We start from the raw sequence: 17,527 nt of genomic DNA, 5'->3' as shown, positions 1-17,527 counted from the left end.
GGTGCAGAAGGGGGAGTGACCATCTCCATCAGGGGGAGTCGATTCAGAAAAGGTTTTCTCAAACTGAAAACTAAGGTGCTTTGTTGTCGCCTGAACAAAATTTCTTTTCTTTTTGCTTGAATGCAAAAACAGTATGTAGTCACTCAAAGAAACGCAAACACACAACAACAACAACAACAACAAAACACAAATATGTACAGTCACGCCCCAGCCTGAGACCTCTATCAACATCTTAATGTGTTTATGTCTTTTAGCTCTTGTTCTATGCTCATATACACGTACGATTACGCTGTCTTTGGGATGACAACACAGACATTTGTTGGTAAACTGTGTTTTTCCACTCAAGTCACAAATCCTCATGCAAAAAACATCATCTGCAACTTGTTAAAACTTTTAAAGAACTTGTTTCCACCGGGTGGCGTGGCTCAGTGGCTGAGCATCAACCTCTGAACCAGGACACTGTTCCATTCCGGGTCAGGGCACAGGCCGGGTTGCTGGCTCCATCCCCAGTGTGGGGAGTGCAGGTGGCAGCTGATCAATGGTTATCATCAGTGATGTTTCTTTCCCTCCCTCCCTCCCTCTCCCTTTCTCTCTGCAATAAAACAAACAGACTTGGTTCCTCCTCTCTGGTAACCCATTTCTGTCTTCAGACACTTGGCGTGCCCTCTCTCTCTCTCTCTCTCTCTCGCTCTCGCTCTCGCTCTCGCTCTCGCTCTCGCTCTCCCACTCAGCAATCACCAAGCGCACTGTGGGCACACGTTCCTGTGGTCTCTCTCCTCTTTGCGCACACTCTGCCCACAGGCCATTCCAGACCACAGCCCTCCAGCTGCTAATATTATAGCTTTCATAGTTTTTAAAGATTAAAAAAAAAAAAAGACATAAAGAAGAAAAGTAATAAGAGACATGTGTGGCCTCAAAGCCTAAATATTTGCTATCTGGGCTTTTAAAACCAACCTCTGTCAATCCCTGTATTATGAATCCCAAGAAATGCTATTTCTGAGTCAAAGAATGTGAACATTTTTTGAGGCTTTGGCTGCGCTCTGCCAAACTGAGGAAACACTGAAGCAGCCTCTGTCCCCCTCAGGCCCGGGTGCCATTGGCCAGGCACCGCCGGGGCGCTGCCCCAAAGGCCGGCCAGCACTGCCAGGCCTTTTGTTCTCAGCCTGAGCGGCTTAAGTTTTCACTTCCCTTAAAAAGAGCTTGGCCATTTTCTTTCTTAGCTTAACTCATTTACATGTTTGCTTATTAAAAGACCACAGCAGGGTATTTTTCTTCTTTGTAAGGCCTCTTGAGCAAATAAGGATGTCACACTTGCCGAAACCGGTGTGGCTCAGTGGACAGAGCACTGGCCTGTGGACTGAAAGGTCCCGGGTTCGATTCCAGTCAAGGGCGTGTACCTTGGTTGCGGGCACATCCCCAGTAGTGGGTGTGTAAGAGGCAGCTGATCGATGATTCTCTCTCATCGATGTTTCTAACTCCCCCCGCCCGCCCCGCTCCCCGCGGACCCGCCGCTTGTGACGCCCGCGGGCTGGGGTGCGGGCACCGGGCACCGGGCACCGGGCACCGGGGACGGAGGGGGCGGGACGGGGGCGGGGCAGGCGGCCCGGTCCCTCCTCCGCGCCCTCCGCCCCGCCCGCCCCGGGGACCCGCGCCGAGGCCGCCCGCCTCCCGCCCGGTTCCCCGCCCTCCGCTCCCGCCCTTCCGTCCCGGGAGCGGCGCCCGGGCCCCCAGGAGCCGGTTCCTCCGCGCCCCCCGCGCCCCCCGCGCCCGCCGGCGGCGCTCCCTCCCCCGATCGCGGACGCAGGTGAGTGGCGCGGCCTGGGCTCCGGTCCCCGCCCGCCCGGCCCCCGTGGGCCCCCGGTGACCCCCGCGATCACCCCCCGTGGTCCCCCGTGATCCCCCCAGGACCCCCGCGATCACCCCCGGCGACCCCAGGACCACCGGCCAGCGGCGGGCCGCTCGGTCCCCGCAGCCCGCCGGGCGGAGCGGAGGAGGAGCCGGTGCGGCGCGGGCTCCGCTGCTGCCGGCGAGGCGGGCGGAGGGGGAGAAGCGCCGGTTTCGGGTTTTAGCGGTCCCGGCTCCTCGGGCGGAGGCGGAGCGGCCCGGATGCCGAGGAGGACGGCAGGGCGGTGGCGGCTGCCGGGCCCGGCTCGGCTCTCCCGCTGCGCGGAGCTGGTGTCCAGCCCGGCCCGTCCTGACCCCCATCCTGACCCCCATCCCTGACCCTCCGTCATGACCCCCATCCCTGACCCCCATCCCTGATCCTCCGTCCTGACCCCCATCCCTGACCCCCGACCCTGACCCCCATCCCTGACCCTCCATCCTGACCCCCATCCCTGACCCCCATCCCTGACCCCCATCCCTGACCCCCATCCCTGCCCCCATCCCTGACCCCCATTCCTGACCCCCCCGCCCTGACCCCCATCCCTGACCCCAGACCCTGACCTCCTCCCTGACCCTCCATCCTGACCCCCATCCCTGACCCTCCGTCCTGACCCCCCGCCCTGACCCCCACTCCCCCATCCTGACCCCCATCCCTGACCCCCATCCCTGACCCTCCGTCCTGACCCCCATCCCTGACCCCCATTCCTGACCCCATCCCTGACCCCCATCCTGACCCTCCATCCTGACCCCCATCCCTGACCCCCATCCCTGACCCCCATTCCTGACCCCCATCCTGACCCCCATCCCTGCCCCCATCCCTGACCCCCATCCCTGACCCTCCATCCTGACCCCCCGCCCTGACCCCCATCCTGACCCCATCCCTGACCCCCCTCCCTGACCCTCCGTCCTGACCCCTATCCCTGACCCCCATTCCTGACCCCCATCCCTGACCCCCATCCTGACCCTCCATCCTGACCCCCATCCCTGACCCCCATCCCTGACCCCCATTCCTGACCCCCATCCTGACCCCCATCCCTGCCCCCATCCCTGACCCCCATCCCTGACCCTCCATCCTGACCCCCCGCCCTGACCCCCATCCTGACCCCCATCCCTGACCCCCCTCCCTGACCCTCCGTCCTGACCCCTATCCCTGACCCCCATTCCTGACCCCCATCCCTGACCCCCATCCTGACCCCTATCCCTGACCCCCATCCCTGACCCCCCGCCCTGACCCCCGCCCTGACCCCGGAGGCCCCGGAGGCCGGACCGTGCCCTCGGGCCTGCGGGAGGAGAGCCTTGGCTCCTGGCTGCCCGGCTCTGCACGTGGAAGTGCCACGCGGAGCTGGGGCCGGGCCGTGGGGGGCAGTGGTGGTGGGTGCGGACGCATCGCGGAGCCCGATGAGTTCCGATCGGTGACGAGTTACCATCGGCGGGAAGAGCGAACCCGCAGCCCAGGGTGTCAGGACGGCCAGGTTTAAAGCAGGATTTGAAGCCAGTCCTACCGTGCCCCCAGCGAGTGGCACCTCAGAACAGCGGGCCGGGCTCCCGCACCGTCCACGGGCCCGCGTCCCTCCCCCACGGCCCCGCGTCCCTCCCGCCCACGGCCCCGTCCCTCCCCCACGGCCCCGTGTCCCTCCCCCACGGGCCGTCCCTCCTTTGGCCCCTTTCCGCGGGGTGGCTTGGGAACCCAGGAGGGTGATGGGTGGCGCTGCGCAGGCCGCGGTGCGGGTGCGGGGACAGTAGACCCCGAACCCGGGGAGCGACCTCGTCCTCACCTTCCGAGCGGGCTCTGGGGAGACCGAGGCAGTGGACGTTTACTGCTGCAGTGCATTCTTACTCAGAACCCCTTTCACTTTTAACAAATATGTATTTTTATTGATTTCAGAGGAAGGGAGAGGGAGAGAGAAATGTCAGTGATGAGAGAATCACTGATCGGCTGCCTCCTGATCTGATCAAGCCCGTAGCCCGGGCCTGTGCCCTGACAATGACCAGGAATTGAACCCGTCACCTCCCGTTCATACCACTGAGCCACGCCAGCCGGGCCCTGGAGAGATTTTTAAACAGTATACAGAGCAGGTGACAATGGCGGGCCCTGTGGGCGGAGGAGGCTGGGGCCGGGGCGGACAGTGGAGGGGCCGCTAGGCCGTGGTTCTCCGCGGAGGCAGGCCCACGGGCACGGCCCCCTCCCTGCTCCAGCGCGGCTCGCTGGCGCCCCCGGGCCTGCCGCCCGCCCCTGTGCAGAGGCCGGCCGGCCGGCCAGCCAGCCCACGCTCTCCAGCACGGGCACCCCGGGCCCAGATCTCCCACAGCGGCCTCACAGAACACCCCAGGACAATGGCCCTGCAGATCCCACGGGGCCTCGCCCGCCGCCTCCACCCGGGGCGTGGCCGCTCCCAGAGCCAGGGTTGCTCCTGACGCCCAGAAACTGCCCTCCGGTCGGGCCACACCGGAGCCGCTCAGAAGGCAGGAGGCCCACCCGGGGGCGCAGTGGCAGGTGACTCTGCAGGGAGCGGCGGTGACCGGACAGCGCTGGCCTCGCCTTTTCCCGGAGGGCGAGGGCCCGGCTCCGGCTAACAGCCCCCCGTCACTGTCGGCTCTCGCAGGCTCTGTGCGGGGCTGCCCGGAATGTCTCACTGGCCCTCACGGTCTGCCAGGGGCCGCTCTCCCTCCACCGGAGGAGGAGGCCCAGGGAGGGAGGGAGGCTGCCAGGTGCCACACAGCTGGTTCCCGGCAGGCCGGGGTCTGAGCCCAGGTGTATGGGGTTCCAGAGCCCACGTCTGCCCACGCACTGTCCCCCACACCTGAGCGGGGAGGGCTGTAAACCTCTGCTGTTCGGCCAGGGAATCGGATGGTCAGGGATGAGAAGAGTTTTATATATATATATATATATATTGTATATTATTGATTTTTACAGAGAGGAAGGGAGAGGGATAGAGAGCCAGAAACATCGATGAGAGAATTATCGATCAGCTGCCTCCTGCACACCCCCCCCCCCCTACTGGGGATGCGCCCCCAACCAATGTACATGCCCTTGACTGGAATCGAACCGGGGGCCTCTCAGTCTGCAGGCCGACGCTCTATCCACTGCGCCACACCGGTTTCGTCAGAAGAGTTTTACCTTGGTGGGCGACGGGCTTCCCAGAAAAGCCTAAAGGTGCCCTGCCGCCCCCTTTCGCTGGCCTGCTCCAGGGAGAGCCTGTCTCTCCACAGAAGCGGGAGGTCGCGGTGGGTGCACACGTGGTCTCCTCCACCCTCTCCCGCTCGGACCCCGTTCCGGAGAGGCTGGCACGGAGCGGGCGGGCACACGGTGGCTCCGGGTCCGCTGCCTCCGCGGCCACTGGGCCGTGAGAGTGAGCGGTCCCCGGGGCGGCCGCTCACAGCCAGCCACCCCCGCGGGCAGAGCCGCCGAGCTCACTGCACGGCCGGGGGAGCGGGGGGGGGGGGGGGGGGGGGGGCGCGGGCTCACCAAGGCACTCGGGCCCCGGGGTCCGAGAGGTGCAGCCCCCTAGAGCTGTGGTCGGCAGACTGCGGCTCTCGAGCCACCGCGGCTCTTTGGCCCCTTGAGTGTGGCTCTTCCACAAAACACCACAGCCTGGGCGGGTCTGTGTTGAAGAAGTGGCGTTAGGAGAAGGGGAAGTTTAAAAAACGTGGCCCTCTCTCCGAAGGAAGTTCGATGGTTGTCCCGTTGGTATCTGGCTCTGCGAGCTCATGAGTTTGCCGGCCACGGAGCTAGCGTTCTCTGGGGAAGCGGTGAGCGCAGGATTTCAGAATGGGGCTGGAGGCGGAGACAGGCCTCAAGAGCAGTCCGTTAAGTGGGGCCACGTGTGAGCCCTGATTGAGCCCCGACTCTCCGCCCGGTGACTTTATAAGCGGGGGAGGCGCACCAGGGGGTGAGCGCAGCGCGGAGAGGCCGCGGTGAGGCACGGCGAGAGGGGGCCGCCCCCAAGCCCCGGAGACTCCGGCCCCAGCGCCTCCGTCCCGACCTCCGGCTCCCGATCTGTGAGACACAGACCCTGGTGTCTAAGTCCCCGGTGGCGGCATGGTGCTGGGCAGCCCGAGGAGGCGGTGGAAGGGAACTGGGTGCTCGGCAGAGCTGAGCCCGCCCTCGCCGGAGGCCCCACAGCCAGAGAGAGCGGGGTGGGTGTGGGTGAGGGGGGTGCGGAGAGAGGTCAGCAGGTCTGCAGCGAGGCCCAGGTTTCCTGCGAGGACAGGGAGGCAGGTGCCAAGTGGCGATGTCCCGTGTCAAACACAGCAGCTGCCAGGTGTGAGCTCCGCGCACCTGGACCGGGATGGACCCCACACCGGGCGTGTGCCCTGACCGGGCCTGGAGCTGAGGGCTGGAGGGCAGGGCATCTCCGGGGACGGGGGTCTCCCTGCAGGGCTGCTTCCCGCCCTCCTGTGAGCTCCGGCCTCTGCTGCCCTTCCCTGTCCTCTCCTCCCTGTGGAGGCGGACACAGTCCTCAGGTGGTTGACCCATACTCTTAAGAAAATAGCACTGAAAGGTTTTTTATGCAAACGTGTTCAACGCAAACCAGCTGTGGCCACTAACCATGAACCCGCCGCCGCCGAGGGCTCCTGGGGCTCTTGGGGCTCGTCCTCATCAGCTCGGAGGCCAGAAGCTCAGGCCCAGCAGGGCGTGGTCACGTCACTGTGTTCTCTGAAATTCTCCTCGTGGACGTTCTCAGCGGGGAGGGGAGGGGACGGGGCCGGGAGGCTGCCGTGTTGCTGGCCCGGCGGCTCAGTCCCGGGGCACACGGCGCTCACAGGGGCTCCGTGCTCAGGAAGTCGCCCCAGAACTGGTAGGACACACCCTCTCCACCCACCTCCCCATCGGGTAAACGGGAGAACCCTGCGTCCACCCGCAGGTGAGCATCCTGGTCCCTGAGAGCAGCTGGCTTCCCTTAGCCCTCGCTCACCTGCCTGTCTGCTGGGGTTCCGTCCACACGCCTTCTGGCACCGAGATGTCGGCCCTTGGCCTAATGGGCTTTCCAGACAATCGATATATATATATATTTTTTAAAAATATATTTTATTGATATTTTACATAGAGGAAGGGAGAGAGATAGAGAGCTAGAAATGTCGATAAGAGAGAAACATTGACCAGCTGCCTCTTGCACACCCCCTACCGGGGATGTGCCCGCAACCAATGTACATGCCCCTGACTGGAATCGAACCCGGGACCCTCCAGTCCGCAGACCGACGCGCCACCACTGAGCCAAACCGGTTTCGGCAATCGATATATATTTTTAAATATTTAAAAGACAAGTTTCCGCCTGACTGGCGTGGCTCAGTGGTTGACCAGGAGGTCAGGGCTCGATTCCCGGTCAGGGCACAGGCCCGGTTGTGAGCTCTGTCCCCAATGGGCATGTGCAGGAGGCAGCCCATCCACAGGTCTCTCATCACTGGTGTTTCCCCCTCTCCCTTCCTCTCCCTTCCTCCCTGACACCAATAAAATAGATGTAAACAAACAGAAACAAGCGGCCGCCGTTGGCTGAGGCCCGGCCGTCCCCCTGAAGCGTGCCTGGTGCGGGGGGCACAGGGGTGGCCGGGAGGTGAGCTCCTGGCTGGTGCCTGTTCACGGCGCGTGTTCGCCATGAGCTGCTGTCCGCCGCCCCGCCCCACAGCCTTCGCTCAGCCTGCCCACCCACCGCGCCCCCTGCCACGCCCACCGCGCCCCCTGCCCCACCCACCGCGCCCCCTGCCACGCCCACCGCGCCCCCTGCCCTGCCCACCGCGCCCCCTGCCATGCCCACCGCGCCCCCTGCCCGCCCACCGCGCCCCTGCCACGCCCACCGCGCCCCCTGCCCACCCACCGCGCCCCCTGCCATGCCCACCGCGCCCCCTGCCCACCCACCGCGCCCCCTGCCCCGCCCACCGCGCCCCCTGCCACGCCCACCGCGCCCCTGCCACGCCCACCGCGCCCCCTGCCACGCCCACCGCGCCCCTGCCACGCCCACCGCGCCCCCTGCCATGCCCACCGCGCCCCTGCCACGCCCACCGCGCCCCCTGCCAGCGGCCAGACTGGCGGCACGGGCCCCGCGCTCTGAGCGCGCTCTCCCATCCTCTCTCCAGCTGCGTGGGCCCCTCGCCGCCGGGCGCGGGCCAGCCGCCATGTCGGCCATCCTGCGGGAGCTGCTCCGCGTCTCGGAGAAGGCGGCCCACATCGCCCGCGCCTGCCGGCAGCATGACGCCCTCTTCCAGCTGCTCATCGAGGAGAAGAAGGGCGAGGACAAGAACAAGAAGTTCGCCCTGGACTTCAAGACGCTGGCCGACGTGCTGGTGCAGGAGGTGATCAAGCGGCACATGGAGGCCAAGGTAGGCCCCGGCCTGCGGGCGCCCGCCCCTCCCCCTCCCCCTTAGGGCCAGCACCTCGGTCCAAATACACTCCACTGGGGGTCTGAGGCCCCTGGTTCTCACTATCACGCTTCTGGCACGTTCACTGCAGGAAACACAGGAAAATGCAGGTTGAAAATACAGGAGAGCAAATAGGAGATAAAACCAGTCCCCGCTCTCAGAGCTAGAGAGAAACAGGCCTGCCCCTTCATTGAGCTCCTTTTTGAATAAGCAGTGCACGTTCTCGGGAAAATAAGCAGACACCATCCCCCAGGAGAGAAAACCTCGGCTGTTCGGCTCCGTGTGGTCAGAACGTTTCCCCTGTATGTGTGCATGACACATGTCATTTATTTCAATAGAAATGAGAAAAGACTATCTTGATAACTTTAAAAAAGGGTTTGATCTGTTAAGTCTCACTTTCTGACATAATCGAGTATCTAATGCTCGTAGAGTTCTGGAGACTTATACTCCCCCTTTGTTCTACCAGAAAAATATTATTTATAACTAACAATGATTGTGGTTCCAGTGATTTTAAACTGACCGGGGCAGGGCTGTACTCATGAATACTAATAATCACACCACTAACAGACACATGGAAATGCTTATTGCATGCCAGACACTGCTCTAAAGGCTTACTTGACTTCTCAGCTCTTAGAACAGTTTTGTAAAGGACTCGTAATCCCGGGAGAGGGTGAGAAAAGGCGGGCACAGAGAGGGTAAGCCACTTGCCTGAGGTAACACAGCAGGCGAGTGGGCCAGTTCTGAGCACAGGCCACGTGGCTCCAGTCTGCTCTGCCTTGCTGTGGCTTCTATCGGATCGAATGATTACACCCTCAGGAGGACAGAGCTTTGTGAGGGAAGGCACTATAAGGTATTGGACTAGCTCTCTATGAAATGTTCAAAAGTTTAGGAATCAGTAAGAATCATTCACTCTCTCATCATGGATGTTCCTCTCTCTCCATCTCCCTTCCCCTCTCTCTAAAAATCAACAAAAACATTTAAAAAAGAATCATTTAAGTGAATTCCTGACCACACGAAGGAAGAATAAACAACCCTTTGTTTGTTTGTTTGTTTTTTAATACATTGATTTTTTACAGAGAGGAAAGAAGAGGGATAGAAACATCGATGAGAGAGAAACATCCATCAGCTGCCTCTTGCACACCCCCTACTGGCAATGTGCCTGCAACCAAGGTACATGCCCTTGACCGGAAACGAACCTGGAACCCTTCAGTCCGCAGGCCGACCCTCTATCCACTGAGCCACACCGGTTAGGGCTAAACAACCCTTAGAATCCTCTACGAACTACACTTCTCCGTGCCCTACGATGCCGGCCCCTGTAGGCTGAACGGGGCGAGCTCCTCACTGATCCTGACCGAGACAGCCGTGCCAAGGCCTGGCCGAGCAGCTGGCGTAGGGGAGTGCCGCATGCAGTTTGGCGGGTGTCTCTGCCCACAGCGTTGAGCACGTCCAGGCAGGCTTTGCTGAGGAGGTGCGGGCCGGGACTTGAACAGAGAAGTGAGGCTCACCTTCGGTGAGAAGGAAGAAACATCTCTGTTTCCTGACTCGCCTCCCGCAGCCTCAGACTCTGCCTCAGCAGCTGTAGGCGGGCGGGGAGCTGGGCCCAGCCCGGCGGGCGGGCCGCGCCTCAGAATCGGGGGCCACGCGGGTGTGGGCGTCACCACGCTCCTGCCGCTGGCTGAGGGCACGTCTGGGAGCGTGCCTCCCCGGGGGACATCTCACAGACCCGGAGTCGGCACGGATGTGGAGGGGAACGTCTCTCCTGGAAGGCAGGGGGATCGGAACGCTTCCTGGTCCTGCCCAGATGGGAGGAGCGTCTTCCTGAGCTCCGGGTAAACAATTTAACGGATTTCAGAGGGGAAGGGAGATGGAGAGAAACATCCATCGGCTGCCTCCTGCACACCCCCTACTGGGGACTGAGCTGGCAACCCAGGCCTGTGCCCTGGACTGGAATCTAACCCAGGGCCCTCCAGTCCACAGGCCCACGCTCTGTCCACAAGCCAAACCGGTGAGGGCAGCTTTACTTTTTTTTTTTAATTCTATATTGATGCATAAATTACTGATTCATCAAATACTTCCCTTGTTTGGCTGCATCACCTTCCTACCCTGAAGGTGAAGGAGACCTCCAACAGGTGCAGAAAGCACAGGTGAGCATGGAGGGATGAGAGTAATGTTACCTTCTCAGCCCTCTATCCGGCTCAAGCACGGTCTGCGGCGCCTGACCAATAACGCGAACTCACCTCAGCGACCAGGTGCTGGTTAAGAGCAGGAGTTACCGTATTTCCTTTGGAAGCATTCTACCCCGTTTCCCCGAAAACAGGACAGTGTCTTATATTAATTTTTTCTCCCAGCGTTGTGCTAGGTCTTATTTTCAGGGGATGTCTTATCTTTCCATGCGCCAGGTCTTATTTTCGGAGGATGTCTTATTTTCGAGGAAACACGGGTAGTCCCATGGCCTTAAGGAGAGAGAGGAAGTTTCTAGAAATACTTCTGCAAACTCACCAGGACAGAGGAAGCCAGCTTTCTCCGCTGACTTGCACTTTCTAAGGGCGGGGGAGCAGGGAAGACGTAGCGAGCTAAGTGCTGAGCCACACTGGCCTCCCGGAGTCACGCTGAGGCGGGCTTCCGCAATGGCACATTCCTGAACTTCACACCTCGGCGTGCTGCTCGCTCTGAAGTAGAAAACGGGAACCTGTTCAGAACGGAACGTGTGTGTGTGCGTGTGTGTGTGTGCACGTGTGTGTGTTTGCGTGCGTGCGTGTGTGTGTACGTACGTGCGTGTGTGTGTGTGAGTGTGTGTGTGCGTGTGTGTGTGCACGTGTGTGTGTGCGTGCGTGCGTGTGTGCGCGTGCGCGTGTGTGTGTGTACGTACGTGCGTGTGTGTGTGAGTGTGTGTGTGTGTGCGTGTGTGTGTACGTACGTGCGTGTGTGTGTGTGTGTGTGAGTGTGTGTGTGAGTGTGTGTGTGTGTGTGTGCGTGTGTGTGTGTGTGTACGTACGTGCGTGTGTGTGTGAGTGTGTGTGTGTGTGTGAGTGTGTGTGTGAGTGTGTGCGTGTGTGTGTGCGCGCGTGTGTGCGTGTGTGTGTGTGCGTGTGTGTGTGTGTGTGTGATGAGGGGCTGTTGTTCTTGCTTTGGTTTGTTGTCATCCCCGCATTGTTCAGTTTCCAGGCTTGGAGGAGAAGATTTTTGGGGAGGAGTCCAACGAGTTCACCAATGCTCTGGGTAAGTACACAGGTGCTCATGTGTCGTTGTTGGTTTTATGATCGTATCCTGTCCTAACTTCCAGCTTACATTCTAATGGGTGCTTGGGAGCCTTCCATGTAAACGACTATATATTCGAATATTAAGCTCCATTCAGAATTCCAGGCCATTTAACTTAGGGAAATGGGGTATCTTAGACCTAAACATGTGGCATTTAAGTAATGTATGATTTATCCTTTTATTTATTTTTTAATATATCTTTATTGATTTCAGAGAGGAAGGGAGATGGAGAGGGAGATAGATACATCAGTGATGAGAGCGAATCAGTGATTGGCGGCCTCCTGCACGTCCCCCACTGGGGATCAAGTCCGCAACCCGGGCATGTGCCCTTGGCCGGAATAGAACCCAGGACCCTTCACTCTGCAGGCCGGCGCTCTATCCACTGAGCATCACTGTCCAGAGCTTAACTTAACCTTTTGTTGTTGTTGTTTTGTTTTGTTTTTTTAAATCAGGACTTTTTTTAAAAAAAATATTTTATTGATTTTTTACAGAGAGGAAGGGAGAGAGATAGAGAGCTACAATAGAAACATCGATGGGAGAGAAACATCGACCAGCTGCCTCTTGCACACCCCCTACCAGAGCCAATGTACATGCCCTAGACCGGAATCGAACCTGGGACCTTTCAGTCCCTAGACCGACGCTCTACCACTGAGCCAAACCGGTTTCGGCTTAACTTACCCTTTTGGAAAGTTGAGTGGTCCTTTGGGAATCTAATGGGAGTTACAGATGCCCCAGAAAGATGTGCTTCTTCAGAATAGACCACGATTTCAGGTCAAGGTCTAAACTCAAAACCCACATGTGGACCTCCTGTGCCCTGGCCGTGAGCAGCTCCGGGGCCACGGACACCGCCCGTTGCCTTCCCGCACCGTGCGCACCGCCTCGCCCCCTCCCCGCGGTGGTCCTTTCCGTCGCTCTGAGACGCCGTGCCCGTCTCTTCCCTCCAGGGGAAAAGATCGTCCTGAGGCTGTGCCCCACGGAGGCGGAGACGGCCGAGCTGCTGAGCAAAGTCCTGAACGGGAACCAGCCGGCGGCCGCGGCCCTGGCCAAGGTCGTGCATGAGGACGTGCCCTTCGCCGACCCAGCCCTGGATTCGGTCCAGGTCGCCATTCCACAGGACACGATGGGAATCTGGGTGGACCCCATAGGTCAGTGGAGGGTTTGCTTTCATTCATTTGTTTAGTCGCGATTGGTTTTGTGTGTGTGTGTGGGGGGGGGGGGGACGGGGAGAATAGGGAGCTTAGAAGAATACAAATTGAGAATAGTTTAAAATCTTTACAGTTTGAAATGAAGAGTCGGGCAGGTGTTATGACGTATTGTTATAAACAGACGTGCACCTCTGTAACAGATATGTATACGTGTTTGTGGATCCATTGCGGGGGGTGCACACACACACGGGCACACGGGCAGGCCTGAGTTCCCTCCTCTCTGAAGGGTGTCAGGGTCCAGGCTGTACATGGGAGGGAGGAGGGAGCGAGAGCAGCCACACGTCAGGGCACACAGGCAGCCACGGGCACACAGCTGCAGCGGGCATCTGCCGGGCGGCACCACACGCCGGGTCCTCGGAGGGAAACGCAAGCCCGGGCTCGGTGAGGTCGCTCCCTGTAACCACTTCCTGCCAATTCAACAAACAGGCCGTCAGCGCCGGCACAGGCCCGGCGAAGCCCTTAGGACTCCCCAGCCGTCAGCACGGGGGCCCTGTGGACACTTTTTCAGGTCACGACTGTGATAGAACCAAGATCTGTAGCTCATTGATTTTTGGTTGTGTGTGTGTGTGTGTGTGTTTTGATTTGTTTTCAATATATTTTTATTGATTTCAGAGAGGAAAGGAGAGAAAGAGAGAGGAACATCCATGATGAGAGAGAATCATGGATCAGCTGCCTCCTGTCCGCCCCCTACTGGGGATAGAGCCCACAACCTGGGCCTGTGCACTGACCGGGAATCAAACCGTGACCTCCTGGTTCCTAGGTCAACGCTCAGCCACTGAGCCGCACCGACTGGCTCTGTCTCTTGAGAGTTAGGATGGGGGGTCCCACAAACGCTCAGACTGTCTCGGTTATTGAGAAGGACGAGATGCTGCAGGACCGCCTTCACGGGTGTGCTCACTCTCACTTCCTCCACACCGTGGCCTGAACCCCTTGCAGACTCCACGCACGAGTACATCCAGGGCTGTGCCGACGTGGAGCCCAGCCACGGAGTCTACCCCCGCGGCCTGGCCTGCGTCACCATCCTCATCGGCGTCTACGACCTGCAGTCGGGGCTGCCCCTGATGGGTGTCATCAACCAGCCTTTCGTGACGCTGGACCCCGTCACCCACAGGTAGGGGGGCCCCGGGGCACCGCGGCTCATGGAATCTGCCGCCGTGGCTCCGCTAGCTGCCAGGGGACCGCTCCGGGTGGCGTTCCCAGGACACGCCCCCCGGGCCGGCCCGCTGGAGGCCTGTGTGTGGGAGGCCACGTCCTCTGTGGCCTGGTCCACTGGCCGGGGGACGGGCCATGGCGGAAGCTCTGGAAGGAAGTGGCGTGTGGGCCGAGTTGTGGTTGTGCCTTTGGAAGAGAGCAGCCCTGCTCCCTGGTCCTCGAACCCGTGCCAAAGCAAGTGGCTGGCACGGGCCCGCCCTGCCCGCTGAGACGTTTGGAATGGGAGGGGCCTGTTGAGCTGTTCCACAATTTTAGAAGAAATTCAAAACCCAAACGTGAAAATCACCCAGAGAAAAGTCGAGAGGCTCTGGCCCGGATTAGAACCTGCCTCCGGGGTGCTGTCCCTGTGAGAGTGAGGCTTCGTGGAGTGTGGCGGGTGGGCGCCCCCGACTGGCCCGCGCTTTGGGGTTGGCTCCAGGGCCCGGTGGGCCTGGGTCGAAGCACCACTTCTCTCCTGGGGGTTCCGTTTTGATTTGTGGTTTCTTTTAAAATCTATTTTTACTGATTTCAGGGAGAGGGAGGGAGAGGGAGGGAGGGAGAGGGAGGGAGGGAGAGAAACATCCATGAGGAGAGAGAATCACTGACCCGCTGCCTCCTGCCCGCCCCACACTGGGGATGGAGCCCGCAGCCCGGGCCTGTGCCCTGACGGGAATCGAACCCTGACCTCCTGGCTCACAGGCCCACGCTCAGCCACAGAGCCGCGCGCCGCCGGTTCCGTGTTCTCCCTGAAGTGGGTCAGACTTGGCTAGGGCAGACTGCGCGTTTTTTCCTGAGCTCTGCGTTGCCTGGGCAGCTGAGGATTGTCAGCTCTGCAATGGTCGCAACTAACCCCGGGAGTTCTGACATTTCCCTGCCCTCCTCCATGCCAGAACGTGTGTGTGTGTGTGTATGTGTGTGTGTGTGCTCCTTACACCGTCACCACGACATTAGAAGGCGCTGGGCCTGGGCGCAGGCCTAACCCCGGCCGAGACGTGTTCCCAAGGCAGTCAGCGGCACAGACACTCCTGGCGGGGCCCCCCAGCACAGACAGACAGGCGCCCCCAGCACAGACAGACAGGGAGGAGGGCCAGGCGCGAGGCTGTCTGTCTCGGCGCTCACTGGAGGGAGCCGGTGAGGAGGCAGAGAGGAGGCAGAGCACGGGCAGGCGTCCCCAGGGCAGAGCACGCACAGGGGCCGGAAACCATGCAGACGGAGAGGCAGGCGGCCTGGGCCTTCAGCTTCCCTCTCGGCCCTGAGCTGCCCGCGCGGCCGGAAAGCCTGCGTGTCCTGGAGACCCGAGCCCACAAACAAACACGCTGGCATCGCCCGTGTGTGAGTGTGAGTGTGTGGGTGCCGATGCCGGAGACAGCCGCCCCCTCCGAGGCTGCCAGGCAGGCGGAGGGTGACTCAGGGATGAGCGAGCGCCGGGGGCCTGTTTCTAGGCTGAAGGGCTGGGAGATTCGTTACATTAAATATGTGTTTCATTCGTGCTTTCAACACGAATAATGAAAGGCAAGTGCGAGCCTGGCGGTGGGCGTGGCCCGTGGTGAGGGCGTGACACTGGGGGGGCGTGGCCTGTGTGGGTGTGGTCCACGAGGTCGTGGTCCTGTGGGGTGCGGTGATTGGGCATGGCCGTAGGGGGCGTGGCCTGTGGGTGTGGTTCATGAGAGCATGGCCCGTGGCGTGGTGTGGCCCAGTGATTGGGCATGACCGCGATTGGGCGTGGCCGCGGGGGCGTGGCTGTAGGGCGGGGCCCGGCGGCGGGGGCGGGGCCCGGTGAGCCGGGAGGGGGAGGTCGGGCACAGGTGGGGGGGGCGGGAAGGGGCAGCCGCTCCCAGGTGCTCGCACCGGCTGTCCCTCCCCCGGAGCGCCAGGCAGACACAGGCACAGGTGCGGCTGTAAGGAGGCTGTAAGGATCTCTCCAACCCCCCTCTCCCCGCAGGTGGGAAGGACGGCGCTACTGGGGCCTCTCCTACATGGGCACCAACGTGCACTCCCCGCTGCCGCCCGCCGAGCTGTGGGCCGGCCCCGGCGCCGGGCCCGAGGCCGCGGGCGGCGCCCGCCTCTCCGCCGTGGTCAGCGCCAGCGAGCGGGAGGCCGTGCGCGCGGCGCTGGCGCGGGCGTGCGGGGGCCGCGTGGTGCGCGCCGCGGGCGCCGGCTACAAGGGCCTGTGCGTGGTGCTCGGCCTCGTGGACCTGTACGTCTTCTCCCAGGACTCCACCTTCAAGTGGGACTCGTGCGCGCCGCACGCCATCCTGCGCGCCATGGGCGGCGGCGTGGCCGGCCTGCGCGCCTGCCTGGCCCCGGGCCCCGCGCCCCGCGAGCGGCCGCAGCTGCTGTACCACCGCGGCCACCCGGGCGCGCGCGGCGTGGACCGCTGGGCCAACCGCGGCGGCCTCGTGGCCTACCGCTCCCGCCCGCAGCTGGAGGCCCTCCTGAGCCTGCTGGCCCCGCTCCTGCCGCCGGGGGCCCTGCCCGCGCCCGAGGGCCCGTCCGAGGACCCGCCTGAGGACAAGCCCGCGCCCGTGGGGGCCCGGGCGTAGGCGCCCTCCGGCCGTGGACACCCAGCGTGGCCGGGCCCACGCCTGTCGCTGGAAGACAGCTCTGCCGTGGGGTCAGCAGCCCCTCCCCGGAGGAGTGCCCCGCTCTGTGCCATACATGTAATTTCTGTAAATAAACAGTCCTGCAGCAGCGCCGTGTGAAGTGCTTGGGGGGTGCTGTCCGTGCTGCTGGGCGGGGCATTCAGACCTGGAATCTGATGCATAACTTAGCCAAGTTCATGTGCTTCCAACAGCATTCCTGTTATACGAGGGAAAGCCTGGGCCTCCTCTCCCCATCCACACACACACACACACACACACACACTCACTCTCACATACATACACATACACACACACTCACACTCACACTCACACACACTAATACTCTTACACCCTCCCTCTCCCACTCCTCTCTCTCCAGCCCTCCCCTTGCACACTCCGCTGGGCAGGTGAGAGGGAAAAGACGGAGCAGCGGTTTCTGCAGTGTTTGCACGGGCCGCACTTGAAACCAGAGGCAGGCACAGGACTAGCTGCTCCTGGGCCCTCAGTGTCCGGGACCATGTCCTGGGACCCGGGCCTCTGCTCCCCACCCCCACCCCACCCCACCACACACACACACACATCTGGTAACAGAGCACAGTCCTGGAGCAGGTGGGAGACCAGCCTCTGTCCGCCCGCCACACCCTGTGACCTCACAGCCTCTGCTCAGCTCCGAACTGCACCCTCCCGCACACACACCCCCACACCCCCACACACACACACATGACAGGGGCCTTTTCTTCAGCAAAAACTGGACGTGGCTCTTTAAAACACCGAGCAGAGGTACAGGTACGTACCCGGTCCCCGGCGGGCAGGCCCCTCCCCGCAGCCCAGACCCTCCGGGTCCAGCAGCCTGGTGAGGTGCAGAGCTGCCCTCACAGGCCTCCCTCGCCCACATCCTGCCACCCTGCGCCCTCTGGCGGCCAAGTCCATTTCTGCAGCATTTTCACAATCACAAACTCACAGCTGCTTGCTGAGTGACAGGGTTATGGCTCTCAGAGCCTGACCTGTGCTCGGTGGTGGATTGTGGACTCGCCCGCGGTACAGGAATGGGTA

At 61.6% G+C, this 17,527-nt stretch overlaps 1 protein-coding gene across 1 annotated transcript; it reads left to right on the top strand.

Moving 5' to 3' along the window:
* Positions 1-1,665: 1,665 nt before the first annotated feature.
* Positions 1,666-16,583, top strand: INPP1 (inositol polyphosphate-1-phosphatase). The gene is made up of 6 exons (XM_084892457.1): positions 1,666-1,804; positions 7,957-8,199; positions 11,397-11,457; positions 12,441-12,641; positions 13,638-13,812; positions 15,835-16,583. Exons 2-6 carry the CDS (start codon positions 7,996-7,998, stop codon positions 16,433-16,435), a joined length of 1,242 nt encoding a protein of 413 aa, XP_084748583.1. The 5' UTR covers positions 1,666-1,804; positions 7,957-7,995; the 3' UTR covers positions 16,436-16,583.
* The last annotated feature ends 944 nt before the right edge of the window (positions 16,584-17,527 follow it).

Source organism: Pipistrellus hanaki (genome assembly GCF_964339955.1).
Source record: "Pipistrellus hanaki genome assembly, chromosome: 8".
NCBI lineage: Eukaryota > Metazoa > Chordata > Mammalia > Chiroptera > Vespertilionidae > Pipistrellus > Pipistrellus hanaki.
The sequence above is the reverse complement of the archived record's forward strand: the minus strand, read 5'-3'. Positions and strand labels throughout refer to the sequence as shown.

Bases quoted from the DNA above. Each gene is read 5' to 3' on its own strand.
- INPP1 (XM_084892457.1), top strand. From the start codon at position 7,996: ATGTCGGCCATCCTGCGGGAGCTGCTCCGCGTCTCGGAGAAGGCGGCC. The intron at 11,458-12,440 runs GTAAGTACACAG...TCTTCCCTCCAG, and splicing joins CGAGTTCACCAATGCTCTGG to GGGAAAAGATCGTCCTGAGG. The intron at 13,813-15,834 runs GTAGGGGGGCCC...CTCTCCCCGCAG, and splicing joins CTGGACCCCGTCACCCACAG to GTGGGAAGGACGGCGCTACT.